The sequence below is a fragment of the Myxine glutinosa genome, chromosome 1 (assembly GCF_964187855.1).
Source record: "Myxine glutinosa chromosome 1, kmMyxGlut1.1, whole genome shotgun sequence".
NCBI lineage: Eukaryota > Metazoa > Chordata > Myxini > Myxiniformes > Myxinidae > Myxine > Myxine glutinosa.
The window spans coordinates 75,325,469-75,341,267 of NC_136261.1; the positions used below are offsets into that span (position 1 = coordinate 75,325,469).

General features: G+C 48.4%; 1 protein-coding gene across 2 annotated transcripts in view; it reads left to right on the plus strand.

The window, feature by feature from the left end:
- The window catches only part of LOC137425141 (phosphoglucomutase-like protein 5), a 111,595-nt gene that overhangs the window by 45,682 nt on the left and 50,114 nt on the right, over positions 1–15,799 (plus strand). For both annotated transcript variants that reach the window (XM_068113275.2, XM_068113274.2), the window contains exons 3-6: positions 4,357–4,503; positions 4,821–4,946; positions 5,157–5,347; positions 6,798–6,952. In XM_068113275.2, the coding sequence (XP_067969376.1) occupies positions 4,357–4,503; positions 4,821–4,946; positions 5,157–5,347; positions 6,798–6,952 (619 nt within the window). The remainder of the gene's footprint in view (positions 1–4,356; positions 4,504–4,820; positions 4,947–5,156; positions 5,348–6,797; positions 6,953–15,799) is intronic.

A 15,799-nucleotide genomic window follows, 5' to 3' on the forward strand; every position in this document is an offset into this window, starting at 1 on the left:
TATTTCTCCGTCATGAGCGCTCCATGTGTTCTTCTCCATCACTATATATTCCTCTTCTTCACGAGGAAACCTGTCTCTCACCTAAATGCTTGGTTCGTCAACTCCCTCCTCCCATACCTATAGCACCACCTTCCTTTGTGACTTCAAAAATAATTATTTCCACCCATCCCATGATCACTTTCGCCATATGTCCAGTTTGGGGAATGTTGAGTCCAGTTTGGGAATGTTGAGGAGTCCAGTTTGGGAATGTTGAGGAGTCCAGTTTGGGAAGGTTGAGTCCAGTTTGGGAATGTTGAGGAGTCCAGTTTGGGAATGTTGAGGAGTCCAGTTTGGGAATGTTGAGGAGTCCAGTTTGGGAATGTTGAGGAGTCCAGTTTGGGAATGTTGAGGAGTCCAGTTTGGGAATGTTGAGGAGTCCAGTTTGGGAATGTTGAGGAGTCCAGTTTGGGAATGTTGAGTCCAGTTTGGGAATGTTGAGTCCAGTTTGGGAATGTTGAGGAGTCCAGTTTGGGAATGTTGAGGAGTCCAGTTTGGGAATGTTGAGGAGTCCAGTTTGGGAATGTTGAGTCCAGTTTGGGAATGTTGAGGAGTCCAGTTTGGGAATGTTGAGGAGTCCAGTTTGACGAGGTTGTCTGCTCACGACAATCAAATCCCCTTCACCTTCTTTTCATGGTGTCAAACCCCTCCATGTCAGTATCTCCTACAAGCCCGTGTCCTTCCAACTACGCCCCTTTTATATATTTTATATGTCATACAACCCTCCAAGATTCCCACTCGCCCTACCCCCTCGAAGCTTTATATATTTGATGAAGTGGATTGTGCTTGCAATCTGCAAGAAGCTAAATAATTCATGTAAATCAATAATTCATGGTCAGAATGAGCTCTTTATTTAACAGTATACAGATATAGTATTTTTTTTAAATGTAAATATGTCAAAAGTTAGAAAAGTAAACTCTTGCTTACATTCTAATCGGTTGCTAGGCAATGCTAAAAGACAGATTTATAACTTCAAGTTAAAGACAAACCTTAGTGGATGGGACTGGCACTTGTAAAATGAAGTCCAAACAAACAATTGATTGTTATAGTTGTGTAGCTACTGCCATGTCGCATGTCGTTAACAGGGCAAATTTGGCGGATGTGTCTATGACAGGTGCATGCATTGATGGGGGTGTGGGTGGCATGGGGGATGCGGAGGGTACCGGCAGTGATGGGAGTGCGAAATAAGCTGCTGTTGTTGGGAGTGCGGAGGGTTGGGTGATTGACTGTGTGTGATATTATGGGCGAAGGTAAGGTAGTGAGTGTGTGTGAGTAGGGGTATTTTGGTTTACGGGGTTTCAAACAAGGGAGATGGCATTTGGGTTACAGTCAGTGTTGAGGGGGCTGAGGTGCAGGACGTGAAGGAGTGCTGTGAATGTGCATAAGGATTGTAGTGCGGATTATGGGGGCGGTGGTGCATATGTGTGGGCATCAGGTTGGGAGGAAAGAGAAGGCAGCCAGGGAGATCGTGTTCGTCAGGGACGAGGGTATAGAACGTGTGGACTCCCCATTTGGGTTTTGGGTTGTTCAAGGGGAGTGAGGTTAGGGGATATCGATGAAATGTTGGATGACGTTTTGTTAGGCTGCAGGTCTGAAATATTTGCACTGGTGTCTTTGGTGATAACGATGTGGGGAAGGTCTATTTAGAACCTTTAAAGAATCGATGAGGTATGAGTTTTTGGGGAAACATTTGAAGGATTTGGGGTGTGCAGTGATATTTTTCAGGGATTCTACCAATGGTGGGAGTTGGTGTAGATTTGTGTAGTGAATCGAAGGATGCGAACCAATGGTTGCAGAAGTAGGTTGTGTGGGAGGATGCGTTTTGGTTTGTGGGTATGTGGGTATCCCTGCTTGATCATAATAAGTGTATTCAATGTATAATGTGATGATACTGTGTGGATAGAGAATGGAGATTGCAAGAGTCAGGCAGAGCGTGTGAGGACTTTCTATCTCTTGTCCAAGATTGCTTTTTTACCCGGTTTGTAGAAAAGCCCAACAGGAGGAGTGCAGTGTTGGGCCCCTGTTTTAAATATGGATCCCAAATACGGTGGAGGGGGAGGTGGGAGAACATCTTGGGCCAAGTGACCACAACTATTGTTGCGATGTGAAGTTCGGTATAGTGGTGCAAGGCTGTTGGATTTTAGGAGGGCAAACTTTGAGGGTATGAGAAGTGATTTGGGAGCTTTAGATTGGGTAAAGTTAATGAGTGGGTGGTCTGCATTGGAGAAATGGGCAATCTTCAAGGAGCAAATGTGTAGGGTGCAGAGTAGGTATATTCCAATGAGGTGTAATGGTAGAAGCAGAAAGTGCCTTGAGTCTAACGCACATAAGTATAGGAGTAAACAGACGCTAGTTAATAAAATAACTCAGCAGCCCATAAGGAATATGAAAAGGACACGGCCAAGAATATTAAACATAATAGCAAAGCATTATTTACGTATGTAAGGGGTAAAGAAAGAGTTGAGAGAAGTGTGGGCACATTGAGCAATAGTGCAGGAGAATTGGTGGATGGTGGTGAGTTATCAGGCTCATTAAATAGTTTTTTTTAGCTCACCTGGAACGAAGTTCAGCCGAACTTATGCGATGGCACGTCGTCAGTCCATCCGTCATCCGTAAGTCCGTCTGTAAACACTTGAAACTTCTTCTCCAAAACCGCTAATGGGATTGCGACCAAATTTGGCACAAATGATATTTGTTGTGTTGTGACTAAAGTTTGTTCACGGCATTAAAATCATTCGGGGTCTATAGGGGTCTACCAAAATAGTCAAAGTGGGTCCAGATATTTGCTGGTCGAACCCCCCAAAATAGGAATTTGCTTTCTTCTCTGAAACTACACACACGATTTCGATGAAACTTCACCACAACCTTCATCGCCCGTGATGTACCAACTTTTGTTCCTGGCATTTAAAAAATCGGGATCTAAGGTGGTCTATGGGGGGGGCTTGCCCCCCCAAAATAGGTATTTGCTTTTTTTCTCAGAACCTACACACACAATTTTGAGAACGTCACGTAGATTTAGTGAGGGTTTCTCAGAACCTCTCAGAACCTACACACACAATTTTGAGAACCTCACGTAGATTTAGTGAGGGTTTCTCAGAACCTCTCAGAACCTACACACACAATTTTGAGAACCTCACGTAGATTTAGTGAGGGTTTCTCAGAACCTCTCAGAACCTACACACACAATTTTGAGAACCTCACATAGATTTAGTGAGGGTTTCTCAGAACCTCTCAGAACCTACACACACAATTTTGAGAACGTCACGTAGATTTAGTGAGGGTTTCTCAGAACCTCTCAGAACCTACACACACAATTTTGAGAACCTCACGTAGATTTAGTGAGGGTTTCTCAGAACCTCTCAGAACCTACACACACAATTTTGAGAACCTCACGTAGATTTAGTGAGGGTTTCTCAGAACCTCTCAGAACCTACACACACAATTTTGAGAACCTCACGTAGATTTAGTGAGGGTTTCTCAGAACCTCTCAGAACCTACACACACGTACCGCATTAAGACAAAGAATGGCATTGTGTTTAATTTAACTAGCAGGGGATACTCCGCACTTCCCGGCTGAGTGAGATTGTCCCAGCGGTGGTTTCGGGATGTGACTACCTTTTGCCTGTGGACAGGCGGCATCACTCGCTGACCCCACATCCCAATATACACATTATAACGGCCTTTGGTGACTTCAAAACGGATGTCAAGGCCAACTTGCCCAGATTCTGAAGTACCTACACCCAAAATTTTGAGCCTCTATGTGCTACAGTTTGGCCGTGAAAGAATAACGTACAAACGCACAAACACCACACAAACACTTGAAAATATGTATATAGATAAGGCAAACATTGAGGTGTATTTACTCTCACTTTGACCAAATGGGAGGCATATATTATTTGACCCACTCTATTGTTTCCCAAATCCAAATACTTCTACTCCTTTGTTCCCACATTCTCCTTGCTTAATGTGGCAGCTACTCACCAACTCATGTTATCCCCATACTCTCAAACTGCTCCTTTTGATGGTTCTTGCTTCTTACCAACTCATTGATAATTCTCCAAAACTTACATTTCAAGAAAGCTTTAGGTTATACACAACTATTTTATGTCTCTATCTATTAAATTAGACATCCTTTTAAATCTTTGTCATTCTTGGGGCAAAACAATTGAAAACATATGTTTTTAGCTCAACTAGAATAAACACCTCTTCAGACTTCAGAGTATGTGCTTGGCCTTCCTGGAAATACTCACATAATGGCTGCAATCGCCCTAATGTGGATGGATGTGGGATCTTCTGACCTCCTCGTGTTACAAATCACAGGCCCAGCTCCTGAAGCAGTCACAGAAAAAATATACCAGATCAGCCGCAAGCTCGAAGAGTTCGCCATCTGTCCTGACCTGAACGTCGATCTAAACCGGCTCGGCTGCCAAGAGTTTGACCTTGAGAACAAGTTCAAACCTTTCAGAGGTAAGCACATTGCATGGACATCTTAAACCTTGCTACGTTTTGTAGTCGAGAATGATCTGATTAACATACTTTTGTAAAAAAAAAAAATTGTATAGCTTTACATGTGTATTGTTATTTGACAATAAGAAGGGAAATCTCTTTAATCGTCAGGGAATTGATGATGTGGAAGTGCTTTTTCACCGAGTTGATGTTCTTCTTTTTGTTTGATCACTTGACGTAAATTTGGAAAAGAATCTCAAATGCATGAAGGATCCATTGAGTATTTCATACAGAAGCGCTTGTGTCTCCAATATTTGTCTTTCACTATATGTATCTAGTGGAGGTGATCGATTCTGTGGAGGTCTACGCCAGCAGGTTGCGGACCATCTTTGACTTTGCAGCCATCAAAGAGCTGCTCTCTGGTCCCAACCATCTGAAGATCCGCATTGACACAATGCATGGGGGTGGGTTTTGCCTCACCATCATCATACTTACCCATATGTGTGTCAATTGTATTAAGTGAGAACAGGAAACAGGAAGTGATGTAATTGCTCAGTACCGTGATAGTAGCAGCTTGTCAAGGTCTGGAATCCACTTTTACACTTTTGAATTTCTTTGACACTCCATATTCAACCAAATTTTCATTTTCATGTTTTACCCTTTTCCTTTGACAGTAATGGGCCCATACGTGAAGCGAATTATTTGCGAAGACCTGGGTGCACCTGCAAACTCAGCAGTCAACTACATTCCACAGGAGGACTTTGGCGGACAACCACCAGACCCCAATCTCACCAATGCCAGTGAACTAGTGAATGCCATGAAAGGAGGAGAGTATGGATTTGGAGCTGCTTTTGATGCTGATGGAGTGAGTCTTTATGTTTCATTCTCTTGTATCGATAATAAACTCATTCTGTCGATTCCATTGTCTCACACACATGTTGATGTGAATCCATGTCACCATTGCACCTTGCTTCTATTGAGTAGTGGGCCATCGTGATGTTAGTGTGTGTGTGTGTGTGTGTGTGTGTGTGTGTGTGTGTGTGTGTGTGTGTGTGTGTGTGTGTGTGTGTGTCTTGATTACAGAAACAGAGTGTGCAAGAGTGAAGCTTTCTCTGTTTCAAGTTTCAGTGTCGTACAAAATGAAAGAAGTCTTCCTTTGTCTCTCTCCAACTGTGCTTCTTTTCCATCGTTTACTTTTTATTCACTTTGTACCTTGGTTCCTTCACCTATCACTTTCTTTCTCTGTCCACTGTCAACAACAGGCTATATATGTGAGACTAGTGGATGCAGTGTCACTGAAATGGCAGACAAGAGTTCCACGGGCTGACTCACAGACGTGTATTAGCCGGTCGAGTGCCAACTATGCAGGGCAGATGCAAGCGGCATGCAGGACGGACCACATGGAGATAACACAAAAATAGAAGGCGAGGGAGATATCCTGTACTGAGAGAAGATATATATAGCCGTGTAGTGTCTCTTGGGCATATCACCTGGCAATTTCACCGCTGGGTACAGTTTGCCCCTGGCTAACACATATCCACTCAAGAGCTGCGCCCACTGCTGCTCCGAAAGGTTGAGCATATAAATAATCAGAGAAACTTTGATTCGTTTGGTGCACATGAATGTCTGAGTCGAAGTTTGTGGACATAGGCTGTTGAAAAAAACCCCTCCTTCCTCGAGAATTGCTTTGGCATGTCCTCTTGCAACGTCCATCAAGCTAATCCTGATAAAAACGGCGCCATCACAAACCTCCCTTATCCAGCAGCGTGACTTTCCGACACCAAATGTAATTCCTGTTTACTTAACACCATTCCCTGTGGTCTCTTTGCTCACGTTAACAACCCAAAAGTTGTCTGTCACTTTTCCACCGCTGGTATCCAACTTTCCCTCTCCAACCCCCTGCTCTCCTTTTCCCAAACCTTCTCAATCTTTTGCAAATGTGCTCAGACCATTACCCCATGTCCATAAACCTACACCCCATCCCTTCCCAAGTTCATATATAGTATTCTCACCCTGGTACTGACAGCGGCCATCACATCTCCAACCTTGCTGTTCCACCTCCAACATCCCCCTCTCCCAGTGTTTGTCTTGTATTCAGGACTTATGTTGCCTTTCAGTCCATGTTGTCATCATACATTATGTATTTGCTGTTTCTTTTCTGTTTTTCTTTTTTTTCACTCAATCCGCCAACCGTTTCCTTCATTTGTCATTATTTGTCTAATTTGCGCAAAATAACTGTCATGTGCACTAGCCCATGTAAATTCCTGACAAATACTGTTTATTTCTCCGTTTCTCTCACTTGCATTGCTTCTCAGGACCGAAGCATGATTTTGGGAGAGAACGGCTTCTTTGTGACGCCATCCGACTCCATTGCCGTCATTGCCGCCAATGCTTTCTGCATCCCATATTTTAAGCATGTGGGCATCCGGGGTTATGGACGCACCATGCCCACAAGTACTGCACTGGACAGGTACAAATTCTGTCATCCCCCTAGCCCAGTCAATTTAAATAGTTTTTCTAATATTGTTCTCTGCACTTGGAGTCCTTTGTTTTATTTTACTTTATTTCATGTATTACCCGCACATGCAAAGCGAAAGGCAGAGTTAAACAATTGGTTCATGTCTGTCCGTCTTTGTCCGTCCATCTCCAATCGTCAGTTAATGATCGAGGAACAACTTAATTTAAATTTAATGTTATATTTTGAATATGAATCGGAAAACAAACCTGTCATTTATCAGTACTTTGTCTCTAAAATAGTTCTGATCGCACATGTGCAGAGACGAGTGAGATAATACCTGTCTGGGAGTCAAACAAAAACGGAAAATCATTCCAAACAGGAAATTTGCTGTTTTTAAGGACGTCATAAAGGCCACAAACAACAAGCACAAAAATTGAATGTAATATTTTAATAAGGTGACGTAATAGTCACTGCGTCAACTGCGGTAAACTCCAGCATTTTTTTTTTATATGAACTTTACCATCTTTATTTTATTTAAATTTAATTTCATAATTGGACCTTGTATGACACAAATTGCCTTCTTGTCACATCCAAGAACCTTTGGTTTTGTAGTATTTGGGCATTTTAAATAAGGTGGTGTATAAGACAGCTTAAATAGCGCAAAACTTCCATTAAAAAAAAAAAAAACGACGTTAAGATCATTTTTTAAAATTTCGATTGAAGTATATACTTTAGCACTGTGTGGGGTAATGTGTTTTATGAACTCTCCAGTTATAATAATTGATTGGATTGTAGATTTTTGTATATTCATTGGTGAGCCTGTAGAATGAGGGATTGCGTGCACTTTTGAGAAGGCACCTGCTTTTCAAGCGGATTTCACATTGATATCCATTTTGACATTTGGGCATCTTGGGACAGAGTATTCCAAAAGTTAGTTTACCAACATCACCATGCATACCATGCATCGCTCTACATAAACATCATGATGAGAATGCAAGTTTTTCTGTAAACGCATAGACATGACCTTTCATAATCCCCACTGCAGTGAAAAATGACACTGTCAAACGAAATTATTGGGTAAAATCAAACCTGCTGTCAATTATGGATAATTTCTTCTTTTTTCGTATGCAGCACAAGGCTGCGGGGTAGCATCTTTGGCTGAGGGCATAGCTATGCCGTTCATGCAATGCCATCTGTAGGTTAGGGCAGGCAATTGGCAAACGATGAACCAATAAATTCCACATTCCTGTGCCATCATCAGTCGAACATCAGGCATTGACAGCAGGTTCGTGAAGTACCTGGGCAAAAAAAACTTACTACCGCTGAATGTTTCTATATCCAGTCAATGGTGAAACTGCAAATTCTGAAGCTGTGAATGTCATGGGTTGAAACCCTCACATCATTTCCTTTCAACTCAATCTCTATATTTTCATTCCAAACATCATCGTTCCATTAATCTATCTATAATTCCACTAATCTCTGTGTGTTTGTTTGTACGTTTGTCTGTGACCGCTGTTTCTCGACAACCACGGGTCCGATATACTTTAAACTTGCCAGGTATATTGCTGGGGACCCGAGGATGTGCCTTTTCAAGGTTTCATATTAATCGGACAATTACTTACCGAGCTATGTCCAAAAAACGATTCAACCAATCAGAGAGCAGCGAGCTATCGCGTGTGCCGAACGTGGCGGACACACTCTGCCTCGGATGGCACATTTGAGAGCGTATTCATTTATTTCACGTTTGCAAACTATGTTGGCGCTATGTTGGCGTTAAACTATGTTTTAAAACTAATAAAAACCCCGGGGGGATTGTCACTGTACTCGCAAGCCGTTCGCCGTTCGCTTTGGCGTTGCGAATGGACCAAAACATTTCATGCACCAAACCATTTCATGTAAAGCGTTCGCCGTTCGCTTTGGCGTTGCGAATGGACCAAAACATTTCATGGACCAAACCATTTCATGTAAATAGAGGGGGGATATAATTTTAGATATAGATATAGTACGGGCATGCCCTAGTATAACAAAATACAATATTGCAAACACTCGTGATGTAAACAAAGGTAAACGCCATTCTCACATGATAACCAATACAGACGAATCTTCTGGCGAGAAAGGGCGGGTACAAAACACTTCTTTCGGTCAAAATCATAATTTTTAATTTAGTTGTAATTTGTTCTTGGTGCCGGCGATAGCTCACCAAGTCTTCGCAAAAGACACCATGGGATCTTTTCCATCCACCAACTAATGCCAACAGATGGGATTCCCATTTAACAACCATCACAGGGACGGTACACAATGATGAATTGGTGAATCGCTCCTTTTACTTAAAGCATTGATGAATCACCCTGCGTGTGAAACACCAGGCTGACAGTTTGTAGCTGGTTTTGGAATTCAAACCCAGGCTAGACAGCTTAGAGGCAAGTGTGTGTACATCTTGTCCAGGCCATCCTATCAATCATAATGGATAACTGGAGTGCTTTAAGTAAAAGTACAAAGGTCACATTCGGGTCACATTGCTTGCTCTCCACTATGGAGACTCCTGTGCTCTCCAAAAACATTTCTATTCTGCAAAGCAGGGAAAATGGCCTAAAACAACAACAACCGTTGAGGTTTAATGATATTCACTACACCCAAGTAATTCATCTTTTTGAACCTTCATTTGTAGCTTTTGGCGAGGGGTATAAGAGGCTTAAATAGTATGAACTCGCAGGACAGACAGGCCAAGCTAGTCATTGTTCAACATTAGTATATTTGGTTTACTGGTTGCACAATGGCTACCTGACAGGTTACAATAATTGTTATCACGAGCTCAAGGTCTCTCAGTCATTAAAGAGCACAAAAAATTATTGCTTTGACATGTTCCATGTAATAATGATGATAATAATAATAATAATAATAATAATATTAATAATAATAAGCGTTACGCCTAGGTCCCCCGTCGGTGAAGTGATGCGAGTTGACAAAGTGGAAGACGCAAGGCGGCCATCTTGGATTTTGACGTGGCGATCCAATTTTCAATAGCGGTCTCCCTTAAGCAAAGATACACCCACACACCAGATTAGAAGTTAGTAGTTCGTTTATTTTTCAAGATATTTCGCTCACAAGGTTCAGACATATATATGGTGGTGGCCATCTTGGATTTTGACGTGGCGACCCAATTTTCAACAGCGTTCTCCCTTATGCGTAGATACACCCACACACCAGATTAGAAGTTTGTACTTCGCTTATTTTTCAAGATATTCCGCTCACAAGGTTCAGACATATATATGGTGGTGGCCATCTTGGATTTTGACGTGGCGACCCAATTTTCAATAGCGTTCTTCCTTATGCCTACACACCCACACACCAGATTAGAAGTTGGTACTTCACTTATTTTTCAAGATGTTCCGCTCACAAGGTTCAGACATACATGGCGGCGGCCATCTTGGATTTTGACGTGGGTTGCACCCACACACCAAATTCGAATGCGGTCCTTCGCTTATGTACGCATGCACGCCCGCACGCACGCACGGACGGACGGACACACGGACGGAGGGGAAAACCATAGTCCCCCTTTCGCTCCGCGGTGCGACGGCGGACAATAATATAAATTCCCTTACAAGGAACTTCAACGTAGGAGGAATTAGTCCCATCGTCCCATCTATTAGTTAGTCCCATCAAGCTTGCGAAATGGTTACCAATTTATGGTCGTTTGTCCTCCTCTATCCTATTTAACCCTAACTGCACTGGGGGAGGGAAGGAGGGCTAGGATTCACTCCCTCGATATTTCTTGTAATTTTTCGCACCCGCTGGGGATTTCGAATTCTCCACTCATGACTTTTTACCTCCACCTCCAAAGGTGGATGGAGGTTATGTTTTCACCCCTGTCTGTTTGTTTGTCTGCTTGCTTGTTTGTCTATCAGTTTATTTGTCTGTCAGTTTGTTTGTCTGTGATCTAGATATCTTAAAAAGTTTTGGACGGATTTGGAGGAAAATTGGTGGACAGTTTGGGTATGTGACAAGGACTAAACTATTCGATTTTGGTGAAAATGCAGATCCAAATCGTTGAATTTTTAAGTGATTCTTCACCATTGAGTACTAAAACCAATATACAGCATAGTATCTTAAAATGTTATGATGGATACGGCTGAAACTTGGTGGACAGGTTGGCTGTGTGACATGGACGAATTCATTCAACTTTTGTTGAAGATATGAATCCGGATCCGGATGATATCTTTTTTTATTTTTTCAAGTGATTCTTCACCATTCAGAGATGTGGCCAAAAATGATATATAGCATGATATTTCAAAAATTTGTGGATGGATTATGACAAAACTTGGTGAATGAGGTGGTTAGGTGAGTAGAACAAGCCAATTCGATATTGGTTCAGGTCAAAATTCAGATCCGGCCTATTAGTGGGATACAAAACGTAAATTATTGAGCCAGGAGGAGGTATGCACTCTAGCAAGTGCTGTTCTAGTTTATCTATCGTCTTACACACATTTTGATACCACATACAGTCACGTGAAAAAGTAAGTACACCCCATGTAAAGTTTTGACTTTTTCAACATATTTCAACATGCAGCTATTTGATCTTCATTTCAACAATATTGATAGATAAAGGTGATATTGAAGGAGCTGGGGCTCCCACGTCGATCGGAAGAATGGACGCGACAAAAAGCTGGAATTCATCCGAGTTGCTTTAATCAAACCAAACACTCAGGCACTCTGAAAAGCCCGTTTATCGGGCAGCAATATATATACATATTATCCCGGAGCGTTTGCCCAGGAAAGGCGAGAGGGGGCGTGGCCCAGCGTCCTGGCTGCGGCCTGGCAAGTTGAGGGCGAGCCTGCCCGGGCGTCCTGGACGAGCCCGGCATGGTGATCGCTCCGCGTCCTTGATGGGTGCAAGGCGATTGTGAAAACCCAGCGGTAGCCGCTACACACGTCCCCCCAGAATCGACTTGCACCGGCAGGGTCAATTTGAGGGGGGTCCTGATGACCCGGCCGAAGCTACCCCTGGCGGGTCGTGGGAGGGGGTCCGGTGTGGTGGTGGGCGGTCGAGTGGGGGGCACCGTGGACGGGGGGCGGCCTCGCCGCGGCGGAAGGGCCACCCGTGGTGGGTGGTCGACGTCCACGTGCGCCGGCTTGAGGCGGTCCACCGCAATCCGGTCCGACCTGCCGCCGATGTCGATGACGAACGACTTGTCGTCCCGTCGCAGCACCCGGAAGGGCCCGTCATACGGCGGCCGGAGTGGCCCCCGATGTGTGTCGTGACGCACAAAAACATACTCCGCTGTGCGAAGTGCTGGGGGGACGTAGGACTGGGGGTCACCGTGGTGGGATGTTGGCACGGGGGCAAACCGTCGGGCGGCCTCCTGGAGGTCCGAGCGCTGGTGAGCTGCGGACCAGGGACTGGTAGCGTCGGGCACGAATTCGCCCGGGACGCGTAGCGCCTGGCCATAGACAAGCTCGGCAGTGGATGCCTGGAGGTCCTCCTTGGGGGCCGTGCCGAGGCCCAAAAGGACCCACGGCAGCCGGTCGGCCCAACCGCCGTCTTGAAGGCCGGCCATGAGCGCGGCCTTCATGGAGCGGTGGAATCGCTCGCACAACCCGTTTGCTTGGGGGTGGTAGGCCGTAGTACGGTGGAGCTTGACCCCCAGGTTGCGGGTGACCGCGCCCCACAGCTCGGAGGTGAACTGTGGTCCGCGGTCTGACGAGATGTCCGCCGGTGCGCCGAAGCGGGCGACCCAGGTGGCGATGAAAGCCTGCGCCACGTCGGCGGTGGTGGTGGAGATGAGGGGAACGGCCTCCGGCCACCTGGTGGTCCTGTCCACCATGGTGAGCAGGTGTGTGAACCCCCGTGACGGGGGGAGGGGGCCCACCAGATCCACGTTGACGTGGTCGAAACGTCGTTCGGGCACGGTGAAAGGTGCCAGCGGGGCCTGGGTGTGTCGGTGGACCTTGGCCCGTTGGCAGGCCGTGCAGGTGCTGGTCCAATCGCGGACGTCCCGACGAAGGCCGTGCCAGACGAATCGCGCCGACACCAGCTTCTGGGAAGCTTTCCGGCCCGGGTGGGAAAGGCCCTGGAGGGAGGCGAAGATGCGGCGTTGCCAGGTGACGGGCACGATGGGGCGAGGCTGGCCTTGGGAGACGTCGCAGAGCAGGACAGTGTCCGCGAAGGGGATGTCGGCCAGGCGGAGGCCCGTGTCCGCCGCCCGGAGGGCTTACACCGTGGTGTCGGTGGTTTGGTCCGCCGCCATAAGCGCAAAGTCCATGCCCAGGTGGACCGCGTTCGCGCTGGCCTGGGAAAGACAGTCGGCCACGGCGTTGTTTTTGCCGGCGACGTGCCGGATGTCCGTGGTAAACTCCGACACGGCGGAGAGGTGGCGCTGTTGGCGGACCGACCACGGCTCCGTGACCTTGGCCATGGCGTAAACCAACGGCTTGTGGTCGACGAACGCCGTGAAAGGTCGGCCCTCCAGGAGGTGGCGGAAATGGCGGACGGCCAGGTGTAGACCGAGGAGCTCCCGGTCAAACGTGCTGTATTTGAGCTCGTTCGGCCGGAGCTGCCGGCTGAAAAAAGCGAGTGGCTGCCAAACCCCGTTCACCCATTGCTCATGTACGGCGCCCACCGCGTAGTCGGAGGCATCCGTGGTGAGGGCGATGGGAGCGTTGAGCACCGGGTGAGCGAGCAGTGTTGCGTCGGCGAGGGCCCGCTTTGAGCTTTGGAAGGCCGCATCCATTGCTGCGGACCAGGCGATGTCGTGCTTGGCCGGCTTGCCCCGGAGGGCTTCGTAGAGGGGCCGCATGAGTTGAGCAGCGCGGGGCACGAAGCGGTGATAAAAATTCACCATTCCCAGGAATTCCTGCAGGGCCTTTATGGTGCGGGGACGCGGGAACGTGGTGATGGCCTCGACCTTGGTTGGCAGCGGCACGGCCCCGTTCTTGGTGATGTGGTGGCCCAAAAAATCAACGGCCGTCGTGCCGAAGTGGCATTTGGCCGGGTTGACGATGAGGCCGTGCTCGCTGAGGCGCCCGAACAGTGTTCGGAGGTGGAGGAGGTGCTCGACCCGGGACGTGCTGGCGACGAGGATGTCGTCCAGGTAAACGAAAAGGAACGGCAGGTCACGCAGCACGCCGTCCATCAAGCGCTGGAACGCCTGAGCCGCGTTCTTGAGACCAAACGGCATCCGCAAGAATTCGAATAAGCCGAACGGCGTGATGACTGCCGTTTTAGGGACGTCGGCCGCCCTGACAGGTACCTGGTGATATCCCCGTATGAGATCAATTTTCGAAAAAATTACCCGTCCCGCCAGACGGGCGGAGAAGTCTTGGATATGCGGGATCGGGTACCTGTCGGGGGTGGTAGCGTCATTGAGACGGCGGTAGTCGCCACACGGGCGCCATCCACCCCCCGGCTTTGGCACGATGTGCAGTGGCGAGGCCCACGCGCTATCGGAGCGCCGCACGATGCCGAGGTGCTCCAACGCGTCGAATTCGGCCTTCGCCACGGCGAGCTTGGCTGGGTCGAGGCGGCGGGCCCTGGCGTAGACCGGCGGGCCCGTGGTTGGTATGTGGTGCTCGATCCCATGCCGTACTGCGACGGCCGAAAACGTCGGCCGCGTGAGGGCCGGGAACTCCGTGAGCAGGCCAGCAAACTCGTTCGCCGCCGGGACGGCGCATGCCAGCTCGGTCGGCGCGGAGCTGCTCAATGTGCATACCAGGGAGCTGAAGGTTTCGGCGTTGATTAAACGACGCCGTTGGACGTCCACCAGCAGTCCGTGTGCGCAGAGGAAGTCGGCGCCTAGCAGAGCCATGGGCACGTTTGCGGTTACAAACGTCCAAGCAAAGCGTTGGCCGCCGAAGCAGAGGGTGACGTTGCGCGGGCCAAAGGTGCGGATGGTCGATCCGTTGGCCGCAACCAAGGAGGGGGCCGCAAACCGCGGATTGCCTGTCCTGGTCAGAGGCGGGTATGACGCTCAGTTGGGCACCGGTGTCGCACAGGAAGCGCCGTCCGGACGCTTTATCCGTGATGAACAGTAAGTTGCCTGTGTGGCCGGCGCTCATGGCTGGTAATGAACGCCGGCCCGGCCGTTTCCCGGCCTGCCGAAGGTGCACGGGGGTCAGCATGTCCGGGCCTTCTGTCCGAACCTGGCATGATAGTAACACCACGCTTGGTCAGGTGGAGGCCCCGGTCGTCGTGCTGGAGGTGGTCGGCTCGGTGTAGCGGCCGCCAATTGCGTCGGCAGTTCGGTCGTCGACCGTGCCGGGTGCTCGGGCGCCATGGGTGTTGCGTCGGACGGCGGTGGGTCCCATGTTGCCGCTGCGATGCGCTGTCCTGCGGCGGAGATCTTGTCGGCTTCTCTGGCAAGGGCCCGGGGATCTGTGATCATCGTGCTTGCCAGGGCGAGGCGTACCGGGTTAGGCAGCTGACGGAGGAACAGCTCCCGGAACAGGAATGCCGGAGAGTGCTCGCCGAGCAGTGAAAGCATGTAGTCCATTCGCTCGGAAGGGCGCGTGTCGCCGAGCTCGGGCAGGTCGAGCAGGCGCCGTGCGCGTTCCGCCGATGGGAGGGCGAAAGCGTCGAGGAGAAGCTTCTTAATCGCGCCGTATTTGTCAGCGGCTGGCGGGCTCTCGAGGAGGCTCAGGGCGCGGGCTGCGGTGGCCGAACCGAGCGCTGCTACCACATGGTGGAAGCGGGTGTCGTCGGCCGTGATGCCTCGCAGGGCGAACAGGGAATCCGCCTGTGCGAACCAAACCGCCGCGTGAGCCTCCCAGAAGGTAGGCAGTTTAAGGGCGACTGCCGTGTCCATGTCGGTAGGTCACCAATGAAGGAGCTGGGGCTCCCACGTCGATCGGAAGAATGGACGCGAC